The sequence below is a fragment of the Lingula anatina genome, chromosome 3 (genome assembly GCF_051362555.1).
Source record: "Lingula anatina isolate TDL-2025a chromosome 3, LinAna3.0, whole genome shotgun sequence".
Taxonomy (NCBI): domain Eukaryota; kingdom Metazoa; phylum Brachiopoda; class Lingulata; order Lingulida; family Lingulidae; genus Lingula; species Lingula anatina.
In genome coordinates, this window is record NC_141769.1 from 8,326,493 (window position 1) to 8,352,491 (window position 25,999).

The window sequence follows — 25,999 nt, forward strand, 5'->3', positions numbered from 1 at the left end:
AAAAAAAAAAAAAATCCCCCCCCCCCCAAACCGCCCCCCCCCCCCCCCCCCCCCCCCAAAGGAAGTCGGTTGTCGCAAACATCGTTATTGAATTTGCCGGAAAATGCAATCGGCAATTCTCTGCTAATTCCGCAAGCTCCATACTGTCATTGTCGACTGCGGAGACATCCGAGTAGTTCCGCGTGTGGAAAATGAGCTTTCTGCGCATGCGTATTATCACCACATGGAAATATGGCCGTTTTGCCGTCAACTTCATCTCTAGCATTAATTTCAAAATACACGACAATTAAAGTCATAAAGAGAACGGGGGCCGTCGTTTTGGATTGGTTTGCCATTGATATTGGACATGGGGAGATATCACCCTTTTACAATTTTACGAAAGGCTGGCCACGGCCAGCAATTATCGCCCGGAAAATTTCAGTGACATTCTGTCCAAAGCAGCACATACCAGTTTCTTTTTGGAGCGAAAAAAGGGTCGACAAGAGCGTCGCGGTATTTGGTGGACTGAAGGTCGGACAGGCCACCCGATAGTTGGCTGCTAGCGTGTGAGTCGAAGTAGACAAAATGGCATCGACCGAAATTACCTTAGTAGTAGGAAGCATAGGCCTATCTTTGCTTAATTTTTTTAACAATTCTGTGAAGTGTTTACAATGCTTTAATTTTCTGAGAGTACAAATAAAGACACGCTATTTATTTGATATTTGTTTTATTGGTTTCTATACCAACAGAATGCATGAAATAACCTTAAATAGATTTGGTAATATGCAGCATATATATTCATGACTTTTTAGGCCTACCTTTCTACGAAGTAGGCCCTATTCACAATGCTTTAATATTTTGAGAGCATGGATAAAGACATGTTGTTAGTTTGATACGTGTTTCTGTGGTAAATAAGTGTTTCCAGCTGTGTACTGAAAACATAACTTTTCTTAAGCATTTTTTTTTTTTTGGACTGTTTTTTTTTTTTTTCGCCCGCTCGCACCGACTTTGGGGTCCCCAGAGGATGTCATCCATAAAAATAAAAAAGTACAGAAAAAACAAAGAAATCATCTGTATTTTCTCTCAAGGATGTCTATGTCAGAGAGAGCAACCAAGTCCGGTAAACGAGTCCCGTATTCCCACCTCCCCCTCCCCCTCCCCCTCCACATGCAGTCCCAACACACCCTATAGTTCTTCATATCGTTTCAGTGATTAAAAAATATTGCAAAAAGCGTTTTGGCTGCAAAATGCATGTTCGCGTTTTTCTCTGGTTTTAAAATGCGGCGCAGTTACAAATAAACGTCTCTGCTAACAGTAGTATCGCCGTGTCATGCAACCGACCGCACTTTGCAGAATACGTTTGGTTGCAAAATGTAGCGCTGTGTTGTCCGATGCGCCGCGACACGCGATTTAAACTGAATTCATATTGCCTGTCTTCACACGTGGACTTTTAGAACGGACGAGAAGCCTACCAAATGTGTGACTAAGACAAACGTTAAGTTGATTGCACTTCATCAAGCAGATAGAAACGTACAAATTGAATAACGGAGGCCATAGCCAAGTTGACAGCTGAGCTTAATGTAGCACGTTTGTAAGTGACATGTTTGTGGAAAAGTAAATTTGAGTCGCATCAAATGCCTTTGAATGTCCAGACATGGCGTCTTGAGCGGGTAACATTCGGGACAGGCCCCTGCTTGTGTGAACACATATACGTCTAAGTTATAACATTATGTAAAGCAACCTGCAACATACGAGAAACAAGGGCGCAACGTTTGTGAATGCTTGCGATCCATCATGTCTCCGTGATAGTTGATATTATCTCAGTCCTGGCGTTCTAGGCCCACATTGTCTCATGTCATCTCCAATGCACATTACAGATGGCCCTCTTTACCTGCTCAGATGCGAGTCCCGATAAGACGGCAAACGAGAGTGGCTGGCTGAAATAATGGTAGCAGAAAAACACCCCCATAGAATTCTGTTTTCCATTCTAGGTCAACGTGACTCTTAATGTCCTCACGATAAGGACGGTTAAGAACAGGGATTGAAATTAATACTGATAAAGAGCAAGTTGTCAAGAGACACGGAAACCTCCAGAAACCAACCCACAGGTAAAGTGAAATGAATTAACGAACGCAGGAACACACCTGTAATCAACAGACGACATCACAGGTGACTGATAGGCACGACAAGCTGGACCACCTACACAATCAGCCATCGCCAACAGTTGTAAAAATTATACTCCTCTATCGTCTGTACTTTCTTTACGATACGGAATATATTTGCTCTGAAGTCATGACACAGGCGTGATATCAAATGTTGGATTTTAATGGACACTAGGACAATAGCGGCTGACAGGATTTGACCGCGTTAGTACAGGGGTGAGAATTTGGTTAAAGAGAAGATACATAAATGATGATGAACAGCGAGCAAGAAGAAGAAGTATGGATCTTCGGACGCCTTGTAAGGCGGAATGGTGTAAACACAGGTAAGTTGAATCAAAACAAAGTTCTTTTTAATTAGGTGTCAGCAGTTGAATTCAAGACTGCTGCGGTCAGGAGAAAATGTGGGATACTATTAGTATGTTTACGATAAATACCGTACCACGTTGCCATGCATCATCCATTGTGGTAATAGAAGTATGTACATCTTTTTCTGTCCTGTATTTCTTTTTAAAAATAACATCATACATGTACATGTAACATCTGAAGAAAGTGGGACTTTTATTATTGAAGTAATTTTTTTAAACAGTGAAAGAACGTTATTGAAAAGACTGGAACATGGAGTCTGTAGAGGTTGTTCATGCATTGCGTTGTAAGTTTTTTTTATCGCTTCTTGTGTCACGCCTTCATTTATCGGAAAAACTCATCGCAAAAATGTCAGTTTATCCGTCAGACTGTGACAAAAAAACATCTTTTTGTGTTCCAATTTATGGATATCTCTCTCGTTTTTTATTTCTTTTATTTTATTATTATTATTTTTTTTGTCGTAGTCTTCAATCTTTCACACAAATTCTTCTGGCGCTTAAAAGGAAAAAATAGCGAGATCTTCATTGTACGGTATTCACCTTCACTGGAAACACCCATCTCAATACTTTTTTCATTACAGCTGGCAACATCACTTATTTTTTACACATTACAATTATATATTATAAAGATACATTAATGCATATACACCCGTTGTTCAATGAAGAAATACATCATATCGTATCTCATTTACCACATAGGGAGCAGATAAAGTGCGAACAAAAACATAAATATGTATTTTAACATATCTGTATTAGTAACGCAGAACTATCAGTACGATAGGTATAAAAAATAATGCCCGAATGGTCGTTTTATTTATACGCAGTCTCAGTAAACGATATAAAATGTGTGTAAAAGGTGAAATATCAAATGAAAGGAAGTTTGAATGACAAGTTCGCACTTTTAAAAGTGTTGTTACATTAGGCGCTGCCGAGCAGGTCCATGGTGAGGTCTATGGATCGGAGATTTTATCTTCTTTTTCTTCATCTTCTTTTTCTTGTGGCATACGGAAAACCAAGCCCATGCTCGCCACGACTTCTATTAGATTCTTACCTCAAACTTGCTGTAGCAAAAACAATGATGAATCGCCGTTATACACTTATGTATCTGGGTGTACGAGGACACAGGAGTGAAACGACGTTTCTGACACAGGTTAACATTGACGTTCTTACTCTGAAGTCAGCATCGGCTTGTGATGAATTTTTTTGTCAGTTCCTTTCACAATTTAGTTATTTTTCAAGCTATGTGAAACTGACTTATGTTACTAGATAGTTTAAAACCTTCATCTCAGATTCAGAGAAAGATGATCAACAATTCCCCTTTCTCAAAAGATAGCCGACGTAAGCATGCCACCGTCAGTTAGTTCAATTCATTTGGGTAATCTAATATAAGGCTCACACAGTTTTATATTTAAGAAATCATTATACAAAAATGTCTATATAAAATATTTCACTAAGCGGGACATGTCATTACTATAATAATGATGTTCTCCGGTTTTGTTTAACAATATGAATATCACCGGACAGTATATAGAGTAAAACAGGCTATTATTTTATACGACTTTTATGTAGATCGACATTAAATGGCGCACATTAGCAACTTATCTCTGTCTTTATACCATTAATTTTTACACGATGGGATGATAGCACGACCGCTTCAACATGAATCCTACGCTGACATACTCTCTTAAACTTCAACTTGGCACGTAATACTGTAGTAGGAACCACGAAAGACACGAGTGCTCTGATTAACGCTTATTTGAATAGGGCCACCCTTGCTGTCACTCCAATGATGGACGCTAAGTGGACTTCTTTTCGAGACTGGATTTTCCACCCTTGGCCAGTCAGTTGTTGTAGTCTGAAAAGTTTGAGGATTATTGTTACGAACTTTTTTTTTTACAAAAGGCACGTGTCGTAGGGGCCCACAATGGAAATTATGCTAAGGCAATTGGTCCTTAGGTGTCTCATATACTGGCATACGTCTGCACATGTACATGTATGTTGCCGTACATATACATTACTTTAATTACGGTGACAGGCTTACAGGAATGTTACGCGTTTATCAGTGAGTTTATAAGACAAAATTTTTTTTAAATTATGCACCAGTTTTTTTAACCTATTGTTTACCTTCTTAAAGGTTATAACTGTGCTACTGAGTTATATAAGATGTAGCATATGATCTACAGTGAACTCACCAAGTCTGATTCAATCACTGAATTATGTGATTCAATGGTATGTACAAATGTATTTTAGTGGCGGATGGAAAATTACATGTAACGTGATAACATAACGCCTTTCGCCGAGAACGATAATCGGCAACTCCTCTTACATTATATGCTTCAAACAAAAATGCAAATTTGTGGAACGTTTAAATGATTTCGTTTAGTTGAAATGCCCTTTTGCACAACGTTGATCTTATCAGCGAGGATGTATTACCATTACAACCCCCTCTCTCACGTTAACGAAAACCGCTCACGACCCTGACGTGCCCCCAGTGTTTTGCTTTTTGTAAGTTGTCTGCCCATGCGTAAGTATCTTTCAGTCAAGTTACATCCATATATGCATACCACTGTAAACTTTATATGATCTTATCATGGGTCTTTTTGAAAGAAACATCCAAGCTGAACACGCCATCTGTTAAGAACTCCTTTTTGAAGAAGGGATGGGGTGGACGAGGTGGGGGGGGGGGGGGGGGGGGGGAGATCAACGATAGTGGATGGCGTACGTCCAACGTTTTGCTCGTGATGACTTATCTAATAGAAAAGAGAATAAATGATGACAGGGAGGTGTGACAACCTCCTCGACTGGCCTCTCATTCGTCTCTGTCATCTATAGAAATATGGCCTTTAGTTCACACAAGGACAGCATTAGACCGAGGAGCGGAATAAATTACGTCATCAGAATGCTATTGACCATGGGATTTGGAAGCCCAAGGAGCAGTGGGGTCATCGTAAATCCGCATCACTGATGAGACGCACGTTTGCCCGAATTTCGGTCTAAAGATCCCATGGCTGAGCAGACCTTCAGTTACAAATACCCCAAAGACTTGGTAAATCCTGTCAAATACTAATTTGTTCAATCAAATTGCAAATTAAGAGACACCCTTTCTCGCGATTTGTTTTGAAATACCTGGTGAGCTGAGATAATAAACTTGATGACGTGAGTTATCCCGAAAGAAAGAAAGAAACCCTCTAAAGAACCTCTCCAGTGAAGTGGGTGAGAAAGGTTTTAAGTTAAACAATGAAATGAATGTCGCTACTTTAAATCAACATAACATTTCAAATGTCGACTTGACAACGTTAAATCAATAGTGACTTTGAATGCCTTCTGGGGTCTTAGCTTCACGCGTGCATTGGCAGTGGACCTATTTAGGATAAAATAAACATGCACATCCAACCCATTGGCACATGGTTATCTTCGTCAACACAGGAAACAGTATGTCGCCTCTCCTGACACCCAACAAACAGGTGGACATGACAGTGGACAGGCCAGGGAATAAATCTTTAAGACCTGTGAGGCGTCATAAATGTCCCTCTTATCGATGAGATCATCTGGACATCCACATTGCAATGGGGGCCCTCAGCTCAGGAAGGTGTGGTCAGACTAGGACGGACCAGGACCGACATACTGAGAGAGATTGAAGCGCAATTCAGGAGGTGGATACAAGATAGTCACTGCATGGTGTGATGCAGACATCGATTTATTGAAGGTTGATTATGTACATTATTTACTGTGACCTGTTTTATGAAGGCTTCATAACCTACGCCCCATTTTGAGCTGCGATGCGATCTCAGCGCCTTGAGTGAACGTGATGCACTGATTTTATCGCGAGTATGTGAAAGTTAAGTCAAGGTGGACGTAGAGTTATAGCCGTCTTTGTCTTTCTTTTAGGTAGGTGCTTCGTAAAAAGTAGAGACTAGCGATTATTTTCATCTTTTAAAAAACTATTTCAGTATTTCAAGGAGAGGTTGGTCTTAATCGTATCGTATTGGCTTTATTTAAATGTTTACTTGCAGTCATCTGTTTATATGTCAAATTAACAAAACTTGATATACGGGGACAGGGCGGATCTTTTCTTGTATTTCTCATCATGTAAGTGGATGACTGACGCAGTCCAAGCCTATATATTTTTGATTTTGTCCTTTCCGTGATGTTTCCACTATATCATACACCGAGGCCCAGGGAGCACTATTGGGCATGTAGCATTTGTACATATAGGTAATGGGTATTATATACGAGGTGCCACTGTTAACAGACGGTTATAAGGCAAACTTGCATTGCACTTATGCTTTTTATATAAGTATAAAGAGGGTAAATACTACTGACAAGAAATTCACATATTCCCGTCACTTAACGTTGTTAAATTAGGCTGTCTGTGTTCAAGTATACTCGGTAGGTCATCACTTATGTACTAGTATAGGTTTTTACACTCCGAATAAGGCGTTAATTTTAGCAACTTTAACCAAAAACAATAAAAAAACTTTATTCCAGTAAATATATGTTAAGAGTAAAATACCGTGTGTATCAACCAGTCTTTCTTGAATATAAAATTATGGCATACCAGTAGCTTTCAGTAGTGTATGGTCCTTGATACTTTTAAAAGATCATGTACCGGAAGCTTTTTAATTCCTTATTATATCTACATGTACATGTATGTCATATTTGCGAAACACATGTGCATGGATGACGTAGGTCATATAGCCTAGTTTTGATTTTGCAGACGACATAAACCTTGCCAATGAAAACAACGTAGCTAACATGACGAATATTACGACTCAGTTTCCCATCACCACAACTGGGCTACACCATAAGGGAGAAAGTAAGTAGGCCTACTTTTTTAATTTCTGTGAATTACTAAATGTTATAATATCTTTTTTCTGCAGTGTTGTTAATGCTGGCACTGTGGATATACAGTTTTGCACTTAATAACTTAAAGGCATAATAACTCTTTGTATGAGTCCTATATTTCACAATAAAAACCTTGTGAATAACTCATAGAAATATAATTTATTCTGTTTTACCACAAAAACAGCAGTTATAGCTTTTATTCTGATATTTGAACTTGTCTTTAGACCACGTGACCTCCATTGATGTCTATACTCTGTTAAAATCTCTTAAGAGATTTTGACAAAAAACCAAACTTTTTAGAAAAAAATCAGGGACTAACTTTGAATGTAAAAATGGATTCATTAACCATTGGTAAGCATGGGAAAATTGTTGTTTACTCCAGGAAAATTCATTTTTTGGCCGAAACGAAGAGTTATTATTGCTTTAAATTAAAAGTAAATTCTCTTGTTGAAGTCTTCCTGTGATATTTTTTCTTTTTAACAATTCGATCATCATCTGCTTTTTATCATTCTTTTAATACTTGTAGCTTATTTAGCAATTTTTATAAAGATTTTGCGCTTTACTTTCGAGTTATACTTTAATAATAATTCAAGAAAACATTTATTTACATGTATCAACGTGTGTTAATGGTACATATTTATTTCCATGATCAGCAAATCTCGAGGATTTAATTCACACAAGCACGCAATGGTCCGACTTAAAGTTCCACTGGGGCATAGGATGCTCCATTTTTGTTTTACTTGGCCTCGTTCTCGTGACCTTGCTGCATTTCCGGTAAGCGCCAATGATTGTCAATATAGGCCTACTTTAAGTATTGTTGTCTATGATAGAATAAATAGAGTATATATGTAGTGTCTACAGTGGGCACAAAAACTGTAATTTCTTGCATTGAATTGCTTTCACTGTGCGTGTTTGCTGACAATCTTGGTTTGAAAGGAAACGATACGTTCTTTATGCCTTCAATCTGATCAAATTATTTTTCCTGAATTAAGTCAACCTTTCCTGATGACAGTCCATATCCTTGATGTTTTTTATTAGTGAAAAATATACTAAACTAATCGCTTTAAATTGTCAATGTTCCTGTCTTCATTCTCTAGCCATTGAGATGTTTAAATGAACAATGTTTATCTATATTTGCTAATCTTATATAATTTGATATTGAAATGGTGCCATAATACGTTAATTGCGTGTGAAAATAATCTGACGAAAGGCGCAGTGACTTATATATAATTTGTTTGACTTACATCCCATTTTAATATTTTTATCGTAGAAAAATGTACCTCGAACCAGACAGAAAAAGGCGACGAGAGACAGAAAGATTTGCCAAGCAGCAGGGTAAAGAAATGACCTAACTTTTGATATAAACGTTACGAATTTTTCCTGTACTTTTCGTAATAAGCGGCATGTCCCCAACTAAATATAAGAAGAAACGTGATTTATTGAAAAGGAATATGTTATTGAAATTGTGAAACCAACAGCCCAGACCGAACAAATTGTCAGATTAAAAGCAATTATTTATATATCAGCGAATATCACTCTTGTAAAATTTATCTTTTTGATAAAATACGTGTTGACCTACGGTGACCTTTGCTTCTGTATTTATTATCCATACGATTCATGCTGAATTTACAGACCATTACGAATTCATTATTTCCAGCACGAATTCAAATATCCGACAGAGAGGTTATCAGATTAAATGAACGCCCGATAAAAAAGGACGATTTCATAGATGAATATAACAGACGCAAACGGAAGAAGATTCTGGAACAGGAATTCTGGGTAAGATGTCCCTGGCTGCATCAAGCAATGATTTGAAGTTAACGTTACTGAAATTTGTCTCGAAATGATGATTGCACTGTCGCAGCACAAAAAGCAACACCTAGAACTCTTCATAGACGAAACCAAAATTAGTATAAAATGTTGCAGCAACTAAATTTGTAAAATAAATGAATAAATAAATAAAATATAGAGTAGCACCATAAAGTATTAATGAAGGTGAAATTTGAATGGTGTCACACCACTCATTTTTTTAAAAAATTCTTCCTTTCTTCCTCGTGTTTATACGTGAACGTCTTTACAGGCATTGATTCGTATGGAAAAAACGAAGAAGACTAACATCGATTCAAATGGGCTAAATGGAATGGACCGCTTGGTGAAAGTTTTCCAGACTTCATGTAAGGAATCTTTCTGCTGTCCTTTAAGTGTTTGTTTATGTTGAATATTTGTTTTATAGCACAGTTATTGGTATTCTTGCGCTTATTTTCTTTTGATGGTTAATAAAATAGTCGCAGTATGTGTAAGATATAACAAGAACTTATTATGTCAACAAACACAGTCGGATGCTATGTGATAAAATGGTTGAAATCCTTTTTATTATTGTTCATATTATATGTCTTATCGTGTCGCGAATTTTATCTTTCTCGAATGAAAGGCGTTAGACCGAGTATAACGACTGCATGTAAGCTATTTTTTTGTCGTGGCGTCAGTTAAAAGTACGCTTTAAATTATATACTGCAGCCAAATATGCTAGTAATTATGGTGTTCGGCTGACATAGGGACATAAAACCACTGAACCTACATATTCTGTTTCTTTTGCGAAGTCAAAGGCGAAACAAGCACATGCATAAAAGTCATGTTATTGTAAAAGATATATCATTACAGCCAAACATAGCGGAACAAGGGGGTAGCATGGTAATAACATTATGCAGTAAAGTGATAAGATCTTAGGGATATCTTCAGAGATGCTTGTCTCCATGAGGACAAGATAGGGCCCTATTAGGTTTGTTTACACAATACCAAGAGGTGCAAGTCTTTCGCGGCGCTGGTTCGAACTTCGCCTAGTGATACCATATACGTTTAGAAAGAAAGTTTACGTACCAAGTGAAAGAAATCGAAAGGTTTTGTCCAACAAACCATCAAAACAGAGTACCATTTGCAGAAATGATTGTTTATCATCATTGAGTATGGATAGAGCGTTGGATAATCGCCAGTTTAAACAGAAATGGAACTGCTACAGTTTTTGGTGTTTTTCTAATAGTTTCATGCACTTGCCTTAAGAAAAGTTTAAAGGTCTCTCCCCTCGTGAGGACAATCAGTGAAATAGAAAAGATGCCCTTCGGACATAAACGTTTATTACCCATACGTGATGTGGGTATGAATTGAGGTCTATCTGCGCGTATACCAACACGGTTGATTTTTGACATGTGGAAAAATCTGAAAAGCTACGAGTTGATTCATAAGAATGTATGCGTTTGAGTTTAAGACCACTCATTCATTAAAACGAAACTACAGAAATGTTTAGACACCGTGTGATCGAATTATTTTAAGATGGGATTGTAATGGTTTTTGTGTTTAAATCATTCAGTATCATTTTAGTTAATATTGGACTGTATGAATGAAATAATATACAGTACTAGATTGCTATGTATATTTTAAAGGACGCAGCGGTGTAGAAACAAATTCTACAGTTAAACATATTTAAGCCAAACAGAGAAGTCACGTGGCCCCTGTGTCCTAACAAACATTATTGCTGTTATATGTTTTGTGCATCAAACCGCAATCTTTCTTTTCTTACTAGTTGCTGTAGCGAACTCACTGTATGATGTCGCCTCAAAGAAGAAATTTTTAAACAACATATACACAGCCCCACTTAAAATAGACGTAAGTGTACTGTACTTCGGGCTTATGTAAAGGCATTAATTCTCATTTTACTTTAATTTATATAGCTCATGATAAAAGAGGACTTTCAGATCTAGATACAGATATTTGAATACAAGAATTTTTGTTCGATATCAGAAATTTCATTTTATTCTACATTTAACTCTTCTTTGTAGAGTTTTGAAAAGAAGAATGCGTTTGAAGCAGTCACAGGTGGGTCGCTATATTTTTGTCAAAAAAGATGATAATTGTATATTTTAACACCTAATCAAGTTATTTATTTATTTATATATTTATTTGAATCATAACCAGTGATTTTTATTTAACTACATACTGAAAACTTACATGTGTACGTGTAGTTGATGCTAGTGTGGCAATAATGTTCTCTCCACAGCGCCCCTGCCTCAGACCGACTGTAATTCTTACCTGTATGTTTTATTTATCTATGTACATAGTACTTACATGTACGTTGATTGTGGACATGTAGTTAAATGCTAGCCTGACAAATATGTTTTCTCCACAGCGCCTATGTCTCAGGCCGACTGCAACATGTTCTGGGAAATGGTCTGGAGAGAAAACGCCGCCTCTGTTGTCATGCTAACAGAGAGGTTCGAATACAGTAGGGTGAGGTGCCATTTTCCTCTTTGTCAGTGGGTTTGCCAAGGGTTTATGTCAGTATTTACCTCTACATGTATTATTCGTGGTCTAGTATCCGTATAAGTTAATACCAATACACACACAAAAAAAAAACTACTTTCCGGGATACGTCCAAATGGTACTGGTATTATGTAAGGGTTTATTGATCAGTCTTCGTGCCTGATTTATAGCATTAATTTTATTTATTTTCAGTGGTAATAAAGGTCACGTTTTTTATGGGTACATATTTCTTTTATTAAAATCATGCATATACATCCACAATGCAACTTAGACTGTCGCTTCCTTTTTTAAATACAGGTTTTAAGTTTCAAATACTGGCCGGATAAACTTTCCGACAGATGGCACTACGGAAACATAAGGGTGACGCTCCAAGACACATTAAAGACTGCAGACTGCTTTGTCAGGACCATGGTGCTGCAGAAGGTATTTATCAACATTTTACCTCCCAGGTGAAGTCATAACCGTAAATAAAAAAATAGCACCAGAGCAGAAAATAATGGTCATCATCATAACCACCATTTGCCCATGCCTCCATATCAATTACACGTTAACCTTCCTAGAAAATGAGTGGTCATTAAAAACTGAATGTTGAAGATGACTAAAGAGTTAAGGTAAAGAGACAGCCGCAGATCGAGATAAACGGAACGACCCCATATTGTAAGAGCTTCACTTCAAATGACACTCATTAAATGATACTGACATTTCCAAAGTTCAAGGGGTTGGAATCCCAAGACGGGAAGTACTTGTGCCTCGATTTGGCCGATTGTAGTGTGCAACGAAAGGCTCACCAACTGTGAATAAGTGAACTCAGCACCTGTGCTATATTTTATGGGCACATATGGGACGAAGAAAGCCAAGATATGTTGTTACTCGGTTCTCGTATCATTTTAAGTGTACTGTGCGTGAAAGTGACTAAATAGCAGAATTGTCAACGAACTCAACATACCTCCTTCTTGGGGGTTCAACCCCTTTGAAGATGCTGCATGTTACTTAAATATTTGTTAAACTTGTACTGCAAAACAACGCGTGAGTGGGTGCACACACACGTACGCGCGTACGCATGCACGCTCCCATAGTGCTGTTTTACACACATTTTACTTCAGCGTTAAATCAAGAAAAGTGTGTTTTAATATGACTTTTGGAATGACCTTATCGACTAAAGTATAATTTAAAAGCACTTGTACAGATGAGAACGACAATGAAGATATTTATTTTTCGTTTTTCCACATGTACGGGTGATTAAATGTTGTCGTATTCATAATTGGCCGAGCAGACGTACTCTTCCTTATAATTCAACCGTGCGAATCCATTGCATTTTCTGTTTTATATGTATATAATTTATCATCTTGTACTTTTAGAAACACGGCGTCGAGAAGCGAACGATAAAACATTTCCAAATACGCAGTTGGAATGGAGGCCGCCAACCCACCCCCGCCATGTTGGTAGACCTGTGGCGGAGAGTTAACGAGGAGATGGAGCACAGAGGAAGACTTTGTGGACCAATTATTCTGCACGAATCGTAAGTTTTATTTTTTCACATCAACCACTCTTTATTAATTGGTTAAATGTACATCGATGAACAAAACCGCGGCATTGTTTATCATTTTTACTTTGTTGATTTTATGTCATACCCCCCTCCCCAGTATCTGTTTGCCTTTTGTCACTAGACCACAGAAATAACATGACAACTGCTGACAGAAAACTAGTTAAGTGGTAATCCTTACGTTGTGGCTTTGCTTCTTTTATCTCACGCCTGTGTTTTCTAGTGGTCGTGAAATGTGCATGGCGGTCGTTATTGAGTTTTTAAACAATCTGTAAATTCAAACATCGACACTGCATGTTCAGCAAAGTAAAACGAACGTATTGTAGGGATCTTTTGAAAAAATTTTGGTAACCCACTCCGAACGTCCGTAGATTTAGGGAAGTTGAATCTTTGGCACTTATGTTGTTTCATTTATTGCATGGATAAACATGCTTCCTTGTTATTGTTTTTAGAAAACAAAGCTTCGCCAAAACCGGTGTGTATATCGCGTTCCATGAAGCCATCACACGACTGCGTGCCAAAAATGATGTTAACATTTTCAACTATAGTTCATATATGCATAAGGTTTACCCAGGGTTGACTAGTGATAAGGTAAGATGAACTTTGAATTGAAATTTTGGAAGGTTGATTTCATAATGCATGCATTTTATGCGGGGTACATTGACGGCAACTTAATTATCTATATAACAAAATAAATTAAACATTTTATTTTGCCTTACTTTTCTGCGTACTTACTGAAATACATTAAACTTTGCTCATTTGTTCTTCTATTTCACATATTAGAAAGTCAAAACATTCTCACACAATCTTGTTATGTCGATTTTATGGATGCAAAATGATACCGTAGTGATCGGCGAAGGCAATTAAAAGTATAGAAACAGCTCGTTCTTTCAGGAATCTTACGAGTTCATTTACGACGTCGTTGCCACGTTTCTCAATTGCCAGTTTGCCGGAGTAACGGTGGAAAAATTCGAGGGCCTATGCAAAAACCTTAGCAGTAAAAGGGGTTGGTTTCACAGGGACGGGTATCAAAAGGAGTTTGAGGTATGTAAACCATTGCTCGCAAACTATTACATCAAAATAACATGAAAGTGTTTTAAAACATTTAGATAACTTGAAAATTTGTTTCCTATAATGAATAAATTTCAGTTTTGCTGTACTGATTCTCTTAGTTATTATGGTGCATGCGCGTTGGAACATTTCATCAGTGCTCCGCGCAGAATTTTTTGATGAGTGCCGAATTGCGGTTGTTGTACCAATGATTTACTCGCTCTGTATTGAATATCCCCTACCGCAATGGGAATATATTCGAAGTTAAATACACATTAAACCCCGGAAAAATTTTTAAAGTAATGGTTTTTTCTTTGCAAACATTTTTTACTTTAATTTTAAAGCTGCTGAACAATATGGCGCCTGTGCTGACCCCTAGCGACTGTGCGGCAGGTTACATGTTAGAAAACAGGCGGAAGAACAGAGATGCTATTTTACTGCCACGTGCGTATTTATACTGTAATTTGTGTAATGTATAGCAATTAACTAAAAAGCTCTTATCCACGACTATTAGCACAATAGCAATGTTTATATGCTTAACTACAACTTTTCTCAATTCATGCTCAATTTCTCTTTGGTGTAAAGGCCAACGGATAAACAAAATGTTTATTTCATATTTCTCATGTTAATCTGTGTGCTTAGTGTCTTTACAAACTCTCCTCTTTTAAAGTATAAGCATACATATTTCCTCTCAAGTGGGTTTCTATTTCTTTTACGTTACAATGAATACTTAGTGTAAATCATAATTTGTACTTATAATTTTTTTTCATCCAGCGGATAAAGCTCGGCCGTACCTGAAGAGCATTCAAAGATCGTCCGGGACTGACTACATCAACGCTCTTTTTGTCGATGTAAGTTTTATTACGGAATTTTACCCATTCAAATGGACATAGTGTGGGCTATGACAGGGAATGTGGGCTGTACTCTTGATGTTTTTAGCATTTGTTTTAATACTTGTAGAAACCTTGTTTGTATGACACAAGCATGCTATAGTAGGAACAGGGACGTAGGCTGTGGTTTGGGGAGACGGGCATCCAGATATTTGTGTAAAAGATTTATTTTTGGACCTATATCAGGTATAACCCTTTCCTTTTGCCCAATCCACCAGAAGACTTAATTTTCCCTCAGTCAGCATCTAGATAAGCACCTCAGGCTGTACAAATAACTTGCTTACCTGTATTGTTAGTCTTCAACAGTCGGAACATTCATAGTCAGTCAGAGCATTTTTCTCAGCCTTGACGAATAACCAAAATTTAAAGGTTTTGCGGTAATAACAAGCTGATGACAACCAGTGTTTTTCGTCTTTATTCTTAATTTGTTCATTTCTGGAACTTTTTAGGGATACAGCGAATCTAATGCCTTCATAGTGACGGAATGGCCGTCTACCAAAGGAACGGTCAATTACCTATCTACCGTCGGGGACTTCTGGACGATGGTGTTTGACCATGACATAAGTGAAATAGTGGTGCTGCATAACTTTAAACATAAAACGGTATGTCTGAGGGACGTAGCCTTTCTACAATCATAATATATACATCTGCTGAATTTTTTTATTATGTTGAAAATCGAGAATGAAGAGCTCTCTCAAATTCCTTCTAATGATATTCAACATAAAGTACTTTTATTTCAGAATAATTTTATTTAAGCAGAAATTGTAATGAAGAAAAGAAATTTTTTAACGTAAAATAAACCGTGTAGTCCATCAATATGTTTATATATTATGATTAAATATTCTTTGAAAATGGGATGCACGAACTTAGAAAATTGTTTCTTTAAAAGTTGACAGGCGTCGTGTATGATAAATGAAATATATTTCCATTTAATCAGTTTCGCGAACCGTTCTGGCCCACTTCGATACAATGGGGTGAAGACTACAATAACTTCAGAGTCTCTCTGCTCTCAGGGAAACGACAACCCGAATACATGGTCAGGAACTTTTCTGTCATGGTGAGTGACAATATTATGACTTTTATAGAACCTTAAGGCTTTCTGGAAATTATACACTGTTTCTATGACTAAGAGATTTTCCTGATACTTCATGCTTATTTCAATATTTTAAATAAGTTTTAGCGATGTTCATATCAAAAAGGCATCGCACTTGTGAAGCAGATTGCAAACTTAAATTATTTTACTGATATATATTATTTATTTAGTTATCCATTTATTTGTCATGTTTGGTATTGGTTTATGTTTCAGAAAACGATAGACGACAAGATGTACCGCATGCTGGGAGAACTTGGCGTGGTAAGTGCGCAGGAAGGACGGACAGTTAGATAGTTATATAAATACACAAATAAATAGATAGGAAGAAAGGAAGGAATACCGTTCGTCTCTTACTCTGCTGCTTTAAATGGCATGTCCAAAGAGACAGCTTTAATGAAAGCATTTTTTTTTTGTTTATTCACAGAAACTTGCAAAGAAAGAACGTGCCTTCAACTCGGTGTGTAAATACGTCACCATGATTCAGCTTCTCAAGTGGCCAAAATACAACCGCAAAACTGGAAGACTAAAGGAACAGCAAGGACTCATACAGGCAGCGCTCCTGGCGGAGGAATTGCAGACTAAGAACGCGTCCAAAACGGGGAAAGAACGCCCGATTTGTGTTGTATCAAAGTATGTCTGCTTGGCAAAACATTTTGAATATAGTATTATACATTCCAAAGTGTTAAGAAAACTCAAATTCTATCGATATAAACCAAAACATAATTAAATTGCCCCACTTATTAATTACTTCTTGCTGAATTTTCAATCGTATTATTTGATTTTGAATAATAAGATTCTTGCGATCATGTACTGTTTTTAATGTATATATATATATATACAGGAGCCTGTCTTTGTTAAATGTCTTGCACTTGGGGAAATTGACGGACTGACAAAGTGAGTTTTAACTTCTTCAAGTTACATGATTATAATATTGATATATTTCTATTTGTTCTGAAGGGATGGAGTAGGTAGATGTGGAGTGTTCTGCACTGTGAGTAACGCGCTGAGCAGGATCAAAGCCGAGAGAAAAGTTGACATCTTCACCACAGTGAACGCCGTCAAAACAAACAGATCCGTGCTAGTCAAAAACGTGGTATGTCTGCCTCTCCATTCTCTCTCTTCTTCTCTCTCCAACTACTAGATCATTCTATTCAATCACATCGATATATTGCGCTGATATAATTCAAACGTTTTAAAAAGTAAGATTTACTGTGAGATTTATGAATTATTAAATGCGTAATTTAAAATGAAAGAAATTCGATAGTACGATCCTTCAATATCTGTATGTTTTTGTGCACGTGTACGCACACTCGCGTATATACGTGCGTGCATGTGCCAGAAAACAAAATGAAATTTTGACAGTAATAAAAATGAATTTATTGTCATTACAGAAAGAATACAGACTTTGCCACGATACTGTTATGGATTACATCAACGCCGAAACTACCGGAATAGTGAACGGTGGTGGTATAATTAATGTGGCGTATTGTAACGAGACGGAGACAGAGACGGAGAAAGAGTCCCACGTTTAGCAAATGATTAAGACAAAGATAGCGAAAAGAAAGGAAGTTGTGCAAAGAAATGCCACCGGAAATATCAAGGATGGACTCACAAAATGCATTTGACCATCTGGAAGGTGGCGGGAAAAACCGGAAAAATGCAGCGAGACCAACAAAAATGATTCGATGTTTATCGCATGCACTGAATCAGTGCCTTACCTGTAGAGGCATCTGTTTTTAAAAAGTATTGTGACTATCCTCCTCCTGTGTGACACCATCTTTATCAGAAAATGGAAAGGGGAAGTTTTTGCCTTGGTGGCAGACTGACTGACAACACACAAAGGAAAAACACTTCAAAATGGTTCTCAGTATCAAACTTCACTGGGGGCAGCACATGGCCGTCTATGAAAGTGGCATTTATACGAAATTTTTATGCTTTTTAATTCAGTGGGCAATAGTTTGAAATATCCATGCCCATTTTTCAGACAGAACGGAAGTGAATTTTGGTGTCTATAGCCTTTAACCTCATTCAGTGAGACCCGGTGGGGGAACCTTTACATCTTTTTCGAAAAAAATATTATAAATTACAATAACTTTATGGTACTGAATATTTTGTATGCAAAATTCTCGTGAGACATATAGACTTAAAGTTTTTAAATTGGCTCTCACAACCTCCCAGGATTTAAGACGACATTATTGGTTGCTATTTGGTATTTGGTCTATTTTATACGGTATTATATATCTGTAATAGGAGCAATGTGGTACCTTACCGGTATTTGTTTTAGTAAGATTGCCATAGAGCCATCATTCCATTTTATTTCTCTCATATTTTAAATATAAGTTAATAATTATCCCAGTTTACCGTCACTCATTCATTTGAGATTAAGGCCCGTTTTTATTATTACACTCATGCCACTTTGTAGACGTTTGATAAGTTGTTTATCGTTCGAATGACAGGGGGCATAGAAAAGTTACGGCTGAATAAATAGATTCGCTGGCGAATCAGAAGACGATAGTTACTCTTTCGATATTTATGTATAAGAGGCACTGGACTGAAATAAGTGATATATTGTGTGCATGTACCTCACTTTATTTATTTTTTTACAACTTATTTATTTACTTGTCAATTTATAAGACAACTACACTCCAAAGAATTTACAGCTGAAATTCCAATTAATCTCCAGACTATGGATCTAACTAACAGGGAACTATTTTGAAAATTGTTCACAATGATTTGTATCCCGAGCTGAAACACCAACCGAACCGTTTGACTTTCAACAATGTTATTTGTGTACTGGATTTATGTATTTAATATCCCACAATATATCCTGCATTCTATGAAATGGACGTGTTTTTCTTTTAACTGTGACTTAATCCCGCAATTAGTCTTGTTTTTCGTGCGCCTTTGTCCAACATACAGACATCACTGCTGCGGAATGAATTCTGAAGAAAATAATAATGGGCGCCGTTAGATTGTGAACTATCTTCCATGGAAGTTCTCCGTAAAACGAATGGAACAATATATGTTCTTCTGCCTTTTTAAGACCAAATGTGCTGCAGAGCCACAGGCTCAGATTACATATTATAAGAAAAACCAGCAGACCCCGCCCCTTCGCGTGCACAACACTTCTTCCGGAGGGAATTACTTCCGGGTCACGACGGTCATTGTCGGCTAGGAATGCCGTTTGTAAAGTTGCCTGGATTAACCCCAAAACAACGAGAAGTAGAGCCAAAATGGCATTCAAGTGATCGGGGTGTCCTTGACTAATGTACCAAATGTTTGGCATGGCGATAAAAGTATACTGCAGATAAGCTCCAAATGTTGCCATAAATAAAAGATTGTCATCCACTGTGTCGGTTTCCATTCCTAGATAAACTGCATTTCTCATATAACGCAACGCCACCAACACTGTGATTGAATTCACCAAGAGCAGAAATATCTCCAGACAAAGATACAGAGTATAAGCAAGCTCGCTGTTTTCCGACTCAGAGTTCTCGCCATTGTCAAGAGAGATTAGAAAGTAAACGAGAACCGCAAATGTAACCATAGCAACAGAGACTCCTAAGAGAGCGCCAATTGAGGAGGGCCTCTGCCAAGAATGCTTGAACGATGTTTTCATTGCTCTGCGGCCTTCATGGTCTTCGGATGAGTTTTCCGCTGGGGCACCGATGCTTGTGAATATGATGTACATTAGAGTGGCTCCAATAACGCTGTACTCTAACACAAATGGATATAAATAAGGCGAGGCTTGATCGAAGATAGTCTTTATGGAACGACATTTGGCCTCGGTGGTTTCTGATGTTTCTGAAAAGTCAAAAAAGAAAACTCGGTATTTAAAAAAAAATCTTGTTCCTTGGCCATGGGTTTAAAGGGCAATGGGAACACAGAATGACGTGATGACGAAGGTAATACCTGTACTAAATTGGACATTACAGACCTACTAGTTTAAAAACATTTAAGGTTCCAGGAAAGATGTCCCAAATAAGACCAAAACGAATTTTCACTGTCTCATACCATCACGCTGGAAAACTGTTTATTCTAAGAAAATTTCCAAATGGCTACAAGTCAATGGTCAGTGATTTATATACGTACCAGTAGAGAGAGAGAGAGAGAAAGAGAAAGAGAGAAAGAGACAGAGAGAGAGAGTAAGGTGCGAAATGGGTTTAAGCTAGGATAACAAAGATTGGCATTAAAAGTTTATAATTATGCCCCCACTAACCGGTTGAGTTTTCCTCGCTGTCTTTCGATGATTCGCCGAAATCTTCTGCAGTGTCCATTGCGGAGTAGGCAAAGAAGACGCAAATATTGGTGACCATCAGGTGCATGAAGACTTTGTTTGCCAATCGTGTCTTTGCTGTTACAACAATCTGAAACATATTTGAAAAAATAACTGTAATACTGGATAAGACATTCTGATGGACGTTTTCTCCATTTTCATTAAAAATCCGTCCCATAAAAAATGGGAAGTTTTGAGCTCTCGGATACGTTTACAAAAAAGCACAATGAAAAGATATATGAGTATTTCATGAAAGGGGTGCAACCCTAAAATGGAGCTTTTAAGCTAAAAAACATTTAGACCAACAACTTGATTCATTCATTTCAAGAACAAATTGGATACATCTTTTGAAGTCCATATAAATAAAGTAAATATACTGGCTTGAAATATTGCCCGAGTACTCCCTGATATAACGCAGTTGCAACATTTCCTAAAATAGGACCTGCGATGGGACTTCTACTTGTTTATCTTGGGGCTCAGATTTTGGACCATTTATTTTTTATTTTTTTAAATTATTCATTTATATATTTGCTTATTTTATTAATATCCATTGAGAAACCGACCGCTGTTTAAAATGTATAATTACCTTATGATAGCGGACAATGAACACAGTTTGCACAGCGAGAAACAGGCAGTGTACGGCTGATGACAGAATGGGAACATTGGAGACGCAACCGTAGACTTTCTCCTGGACGTATTCGGCTATACTGAACCCGTCATACAGCAATGCCCCGAGGGCGAAGACTGGAATGATAAAAACAAACCTTGTTATTAAACATAATCATACAGGTAGGAGTAGTGGAACTGTTGTGTGTATGTGTCGGGGGGGGGGGGGGGGGGCAGTGTATATGTGTGTGTGTTTGTGTCAAACGTAGGCTGTTTTACTTAATAAAAGTTGAATAAAAAAAACACACAAGTACGATGTTGACGATTACATACTGGTACGTATAAAAAAATCATGGCAGATACCGGGCTGAATAATTACTCGAATGTTCAACAAGCGGTTCAATAGTGTTGTGGCTATCACACTCGCCTCACACGCGAGAGGTCCTGGATTCGAACCCCAGTTGAACCAGCATTTTTTGGTCTCAAGTAGGCTAATTCCAGCTGATGTAGGCGCCAGTTGAACGGAAGCACCAATAAAACCCTATCACACAACTGTTTATGACCACACTTTACTCCTAACATCCTTCTTATCGACGACTGTTCTCGTGAATGACCGCGCTGTAACGTTTTTTTTACTTTAGGCAGTCGAACATTTTCTTTGTGAAACGTGGACCTACAGTAACCTTAATTTTTCCATATATGATACCTACCGACTGCAGCAATCCTAAGGTAAAGAGTAATGCCCTCTCCGCCGTAATGCACCCTAGGCTTGTCATAGAAGACCTTTGCAGAGAGTGAAGTTACGGCTCCATCTAGCGGTGAACATTGATGTCCATTTTCACTTCCGTTGGTTGGTTCCAATGGTATGTCAGCTGGTTTCTGATGGTCGCTTGATTTTTGGATGTTGTCTTTTGATCCGCGCAACAAATAAAGGAAAACGTAAAGTAGAGCTGCTACAGAGGCCAGGTACAGATATCCATTAAAAACCTAGAATTTTGAAATGATAATAACTTTATATACTAGACTGCAGCAGTGGCGGATTTGGGGGGGGGGGGGGGGTGTCCCCCCCCCCCTTCGATTTCTAAAGAAAAAAATCACACCAATGGTCCCCCTCTTGAAATAAGAATTTTGACTAGCTGCATCATAGCCGTACCATCCGTGGACCCTCCTTCAAATAATCCTGGATCCGCCCCATGGTTCATTTAAATTCATACGTGTATTTGATGAATATGTAATTAATCATGGCGAATGAATTGGTCTGAATACCAGCACTATTGCATTGGAAAAATACTGTGAAACAGTTGATTTATTATTTCTGTATTCATAAATACAATTTGCTGATAACTATTTCCACTAAATTACCTCCACGTAGAGCGCATCGTTGAAACCACTACCACGTACGAAAGCGGCAGTTAAAGGAAAGGCGATCCCCAAGCTGACGATAAACGTGCCATACACAGTCGCCAGATTACGGTGGATGGAGTAACTGAAAATAAAAACTATGGATTTTATACCTACGAAAAACTGGATGCCAAATTTTACATCCGATGATTGTGTTGCATGCTTTAGGCGTCGGAGAGATCCGCCTGGTGTACACAATAGGGCTTATAGTTGTAAATGTAAGTGCTGGAATGCATTTGAGTAAAATTAAAAAATACAATATAATTTGAACAAGCAAAAACGGTTATCAAATTGAGACATTTTTTGACAGATGTGTCAGCCAGCATCCACGCAAACTTCGTATGTAAAGGAAACATGGTTTTAATGGCATCACCTCAATTTTTTGCTTGTGTACAGTGTATGTGCTGATTGTTTGTCTCCTGCGACCTTTGCTAAGAAACGCATTAGCTTTCTGCCCGACACCAATAACATCAAATAACAAAGAGGGAATTAAATGAAGCATCATTAGCTACGCACGGTTTCAAGTGCGTAATGAGAAATGTGATTTAACAATGGTGCAATTAAGCTGTATGTGGTGAATTAGGCGTAGAGTTTGAATTGCCCACTTCGATGTTTATATCGATGGAAAGATCGATACTGTTAGGGTCCGATTTCCACTTTGCTTTCGACAGCCATTTCACAATCAATTGCTATTCATACTGAATTTCTTTTTTAATTGATTCGTCGAATTTTGGGCAAAACGCCTTTAAATCACATAGGCAGTTAGAAAATCTCTTTAGCCCTGCCTCATTAGGGTTATTGCACTCGTAGATTTCAACCCATATTCATTCTGCTGTTACATAATATACCTCCTTATCAGACTGCTGCATGATAACATGGCTATTTATGGAGGACAGAAAATAGCATGCATCTCAGTGTTGTTGAGCAAAATTGAAAGGAATTAAAGACCCAATGCTTTTGTATGTCTTGCGAGAAAGTCGAGTGAAAAGTGCATCAACCTGCGCAAGATCCACAGGATAAAGGTTGTTAGATCTATTTTTTTCACGTCAGTCATTACTACAAGAGACAGGGGCTTTTAGGACATTCAGAACAACTTGAGATGCGGACTAAGGCTCTATTCCCATAGATTTTAGATCAATCTATCCCCGCGGGGAGTCTCACTAGATTACTTTCAGATAATCCGACTTAAATGTCCGTCCCGCCTACTACAAGCTGTAAGGGGGTAATTAACTTTCGTGTCCGCCCGGCTGACAGCTATTTAGCGTGAACCCCCAGGGAGTTAGGTCGATCTAAAGTAGGTCGATCTAATCTATGGAAATGGGGTGTAACAGACCTGCGAATCAATTATGGCTAACGTACATTTAAGCAGAGTCGACTTATCCGCTGATATTCTCCAGGCCTCCACACGCGCCTACACTGCAGGAGTCTAGCAATTAAACCTCGGAGCCTTAATTTAATCCGTTTAATGGCGCGTGCGGAGGCGGGGAGACAATCAGCGGATTAGTCGGCTATTGCTTTCCTGTGGGTCGGCCATATTTAATCTGCTGATCTGCAAGTCTGCAGATCAACTTTTTCTGAATACCTTCTAAAGAGACTAACCCCACCCATTATTTCTTTTGAAATTGTTTCTCCCTCCTCCCACTAAGAATTTGACCCCTATGTAAACGCGCCCGATTCTGACCGTCATCCTCCTATTCTCTTATTATCTTTATCCTTATTATCTTTACTGTTGGAACAGAGTCTCAGCTGACGGCACAAATGTACCCGATAAATAACAGATACGATATAATCTACATGTATCTAAATGATACGACAGTGGGAACTGCATTCGCAGAATGATTATCTTCTACTGCACTCTCTACCCACAGAATTTGACGATTACAAGGACATTTGTTCAATTTTGCAACAGCTACAAGGTAGAGGGTAGTTTTGGTTAGATTATGCTTGATATGAAATGCCGAATACTTATGTAACATTAACAACGTTTACCAAATGTACTGACTACTTCTCAGGAATAAGTGCTAAATATCGACGTAATATTCCTTGATTGATAGACTCCCTGCAGCATATTGGTCCAAAAATTAGAATTAACGCAAGGGAATAGTTGTTTTGTATTCTATCTGAAATATTCTAACATATCCTCCGTGCTACTGTAGATCGGTTTGCGTCCCTGGGAATTTGACTTTTAATGAAAAGTATTTGCTTAACATAAAGCGCCTTGTTGAGGCAGTGTGCATTCGCTTTACTTCAGTTCCGTAGCAATAGCGCAAGCATGTGCAAACATGCAACGTGCTTTGAGACGAAATAATAAACAAATGGACTGACCCTTTTATATGCAGGTACATAGTATTAAGTGAAAGAAAGCCCAACATTTGTCAAGTTGACGCTGGAAGCAGAATTTCATCATAATAAAGACAGTGTAGGGCAACAGAGCTTTTTTGTATATTATATGACGTTCTAATAAAATTTGGAGCGGTACCAAATATCACATATTTCGATAACATCTAACAAATACGAGAACAGATAGAGTTTTATAAGTTTATAAGTCAAATGAAAAGAAAAATATCGGAAAACTAGTATGATTGTCCTCTTCTAATACTATATGCCCATCAATGAACCAAATAGGAGTTGAAAAAGGGGATTGGCTTCAAATAAATGGAACCTTATAATATATATAACAACAAAAGTTTATCTTCAAGTGTGTATGTCATAAAAATACTGCTTCGCGCTAACGGGTGAACAAATTACAGAGTGTCAAGCTTCTCACTTCAGCCCAAAGCATAGTTCTATAGAACTCAGTCTGTACAAACAAAACACTGAATATGCCATTCCTAATCATTTTTTTTTTCTATCCGCTGTACTTTGAAAACACATCCCTTAACAAAACATCTTCCTGAATTAGTTTCATCGTTTGTTTCACAAAGCATCAATAACACTATCAACCAGCACATCTTTCCACTTACCGGTCCGTTACCACTAGCTCGGTATCCGCCATCTTCGGCGCTATGTAAAAGCTTTCGTTCATTAATATAAGGCTTAGCTGTTGCGTTATTTACATTTGGGGCTCCAAATGAGAAAAGCCACACGTGGGACTGTGTGACTTAACGGAAACACAGGTGGATACTTTCACTTGCAGATGCACACACGTATTCTATTTTTGATTAGTCTATTTTCCCCAATTCCTAATTTGTGCTAAAAAAGATTTTTCCCCTACGGAATAAAAAAATAAATTAAATATAAGAAATAAATATTTTAAAATAATGTTGCGGGCGTTAACTTATATTAAAAAAGTTCTTCTCATTGAACCACGCTATTCTCTTTAAACCCATATGTTTGTTCTGTGACTTAATCCTCTGGGAAGGGTCTTTGATATTCAAAAGCACAAACTACACCCTGAGGCACTCTCGTAAATGTTCAATGTTGCCATATTTGGGAATTGTAGATGTGACCTTACGTAATTATTGGACGTAATTATTGA

At 37.8% G+C, this 25,999-nt stretch overlaps 2 protein-coding genes and 1 non-coding gene across 4 annotated transcripts; 2 read left to right on the forward strand and 1 right to left on the reverse strand.

Annotated features, from left to right (window-relative positions):
* Positions 1–1,520: 1,520 nt before the first annotated feature.
* LOC106173410 (receptor-type tyrosine-protein phosphatase T-like) lies at positions 1,521–18,752 on the forward strand. 2 transcript variants are annotated; one of them, XM_013554546.2, is made up of 21 exons: positions 1,521–2,464; positions 7,221–7,319; positions 8,002–8,122; positions 8,619–8,683; positions 9,006–9,127; positions 9,429–9,522; positions 10,926–11,008; positions 11,182–11,218; positions 11,529–11,629; positions 11,960–12,085; positions 13,021–13,181; positions 13,658–13,796; positions 14,100–14,249; positions 14,600–14,699; positions 15,030–15,106; positions 15,595–15,747; positions 16,083–16,202; positions 16,452–16,499; positions 16,663–16,868; positions 17,196–17,331; positions 17,630–18,752. In XM_013554546.2, exons 1-21 carry the CDS (start codon positions 2,389–2,391, stop codon positions 17,768–17,770), a joined length of 2,355 nt encoding a protein of 784 aa, XP_013410000.2. In that variant the 5' UTR covers positions 1,521–2,388; the 3' UTR covers positions 17,771–18,752. The 2 variants fall into 2 exon arrangements, with proteins under 2 accessions (XP_013410000.2, XP_086865176.1); XM_087009050.1 differs by lacking the exon at positions 1,521–2,464 and adding an exon at positions 6,213–6,391.
* Positions 18,753–18,915: 163 nt separating this feature from the next.
* Positions 18,916–25,549, reverse strand: LOC106173419 (proton channel OtopLc). The gene is made up of 6 exons (XM_013554557.2): positions 25,485–25,549; positions 22,483–22,606; positions 21,831–22,107; positions 21,101–21,258; positions 20,458–20,605; positions 18,916–20,042 (listed from the first exon to the last, which is right to left on the reverse strand). The coding sequence occupies exons 1-6, from the start codon at positions 25,544–25,546 to the stop codon at positions 19,120–19,122; spliced, it is 1,692 nt and encodes a 563-aa protein (XP_013410011.2). The 5' UTR covers positions 25,547–25,549; the 3' UTR covers positions 18,916–19,119.
* Trnav-cac (transfer RNA valine (anticodon CAC)) lies at positions 21,517–21,589 on the forward strand. Its single transcript has one exon. It is a non-coding gene; the product is annotated as a tRNA-Val (tRNA).
* Positions 25,550–25,999: the final 450 nt, after the last annotated feature.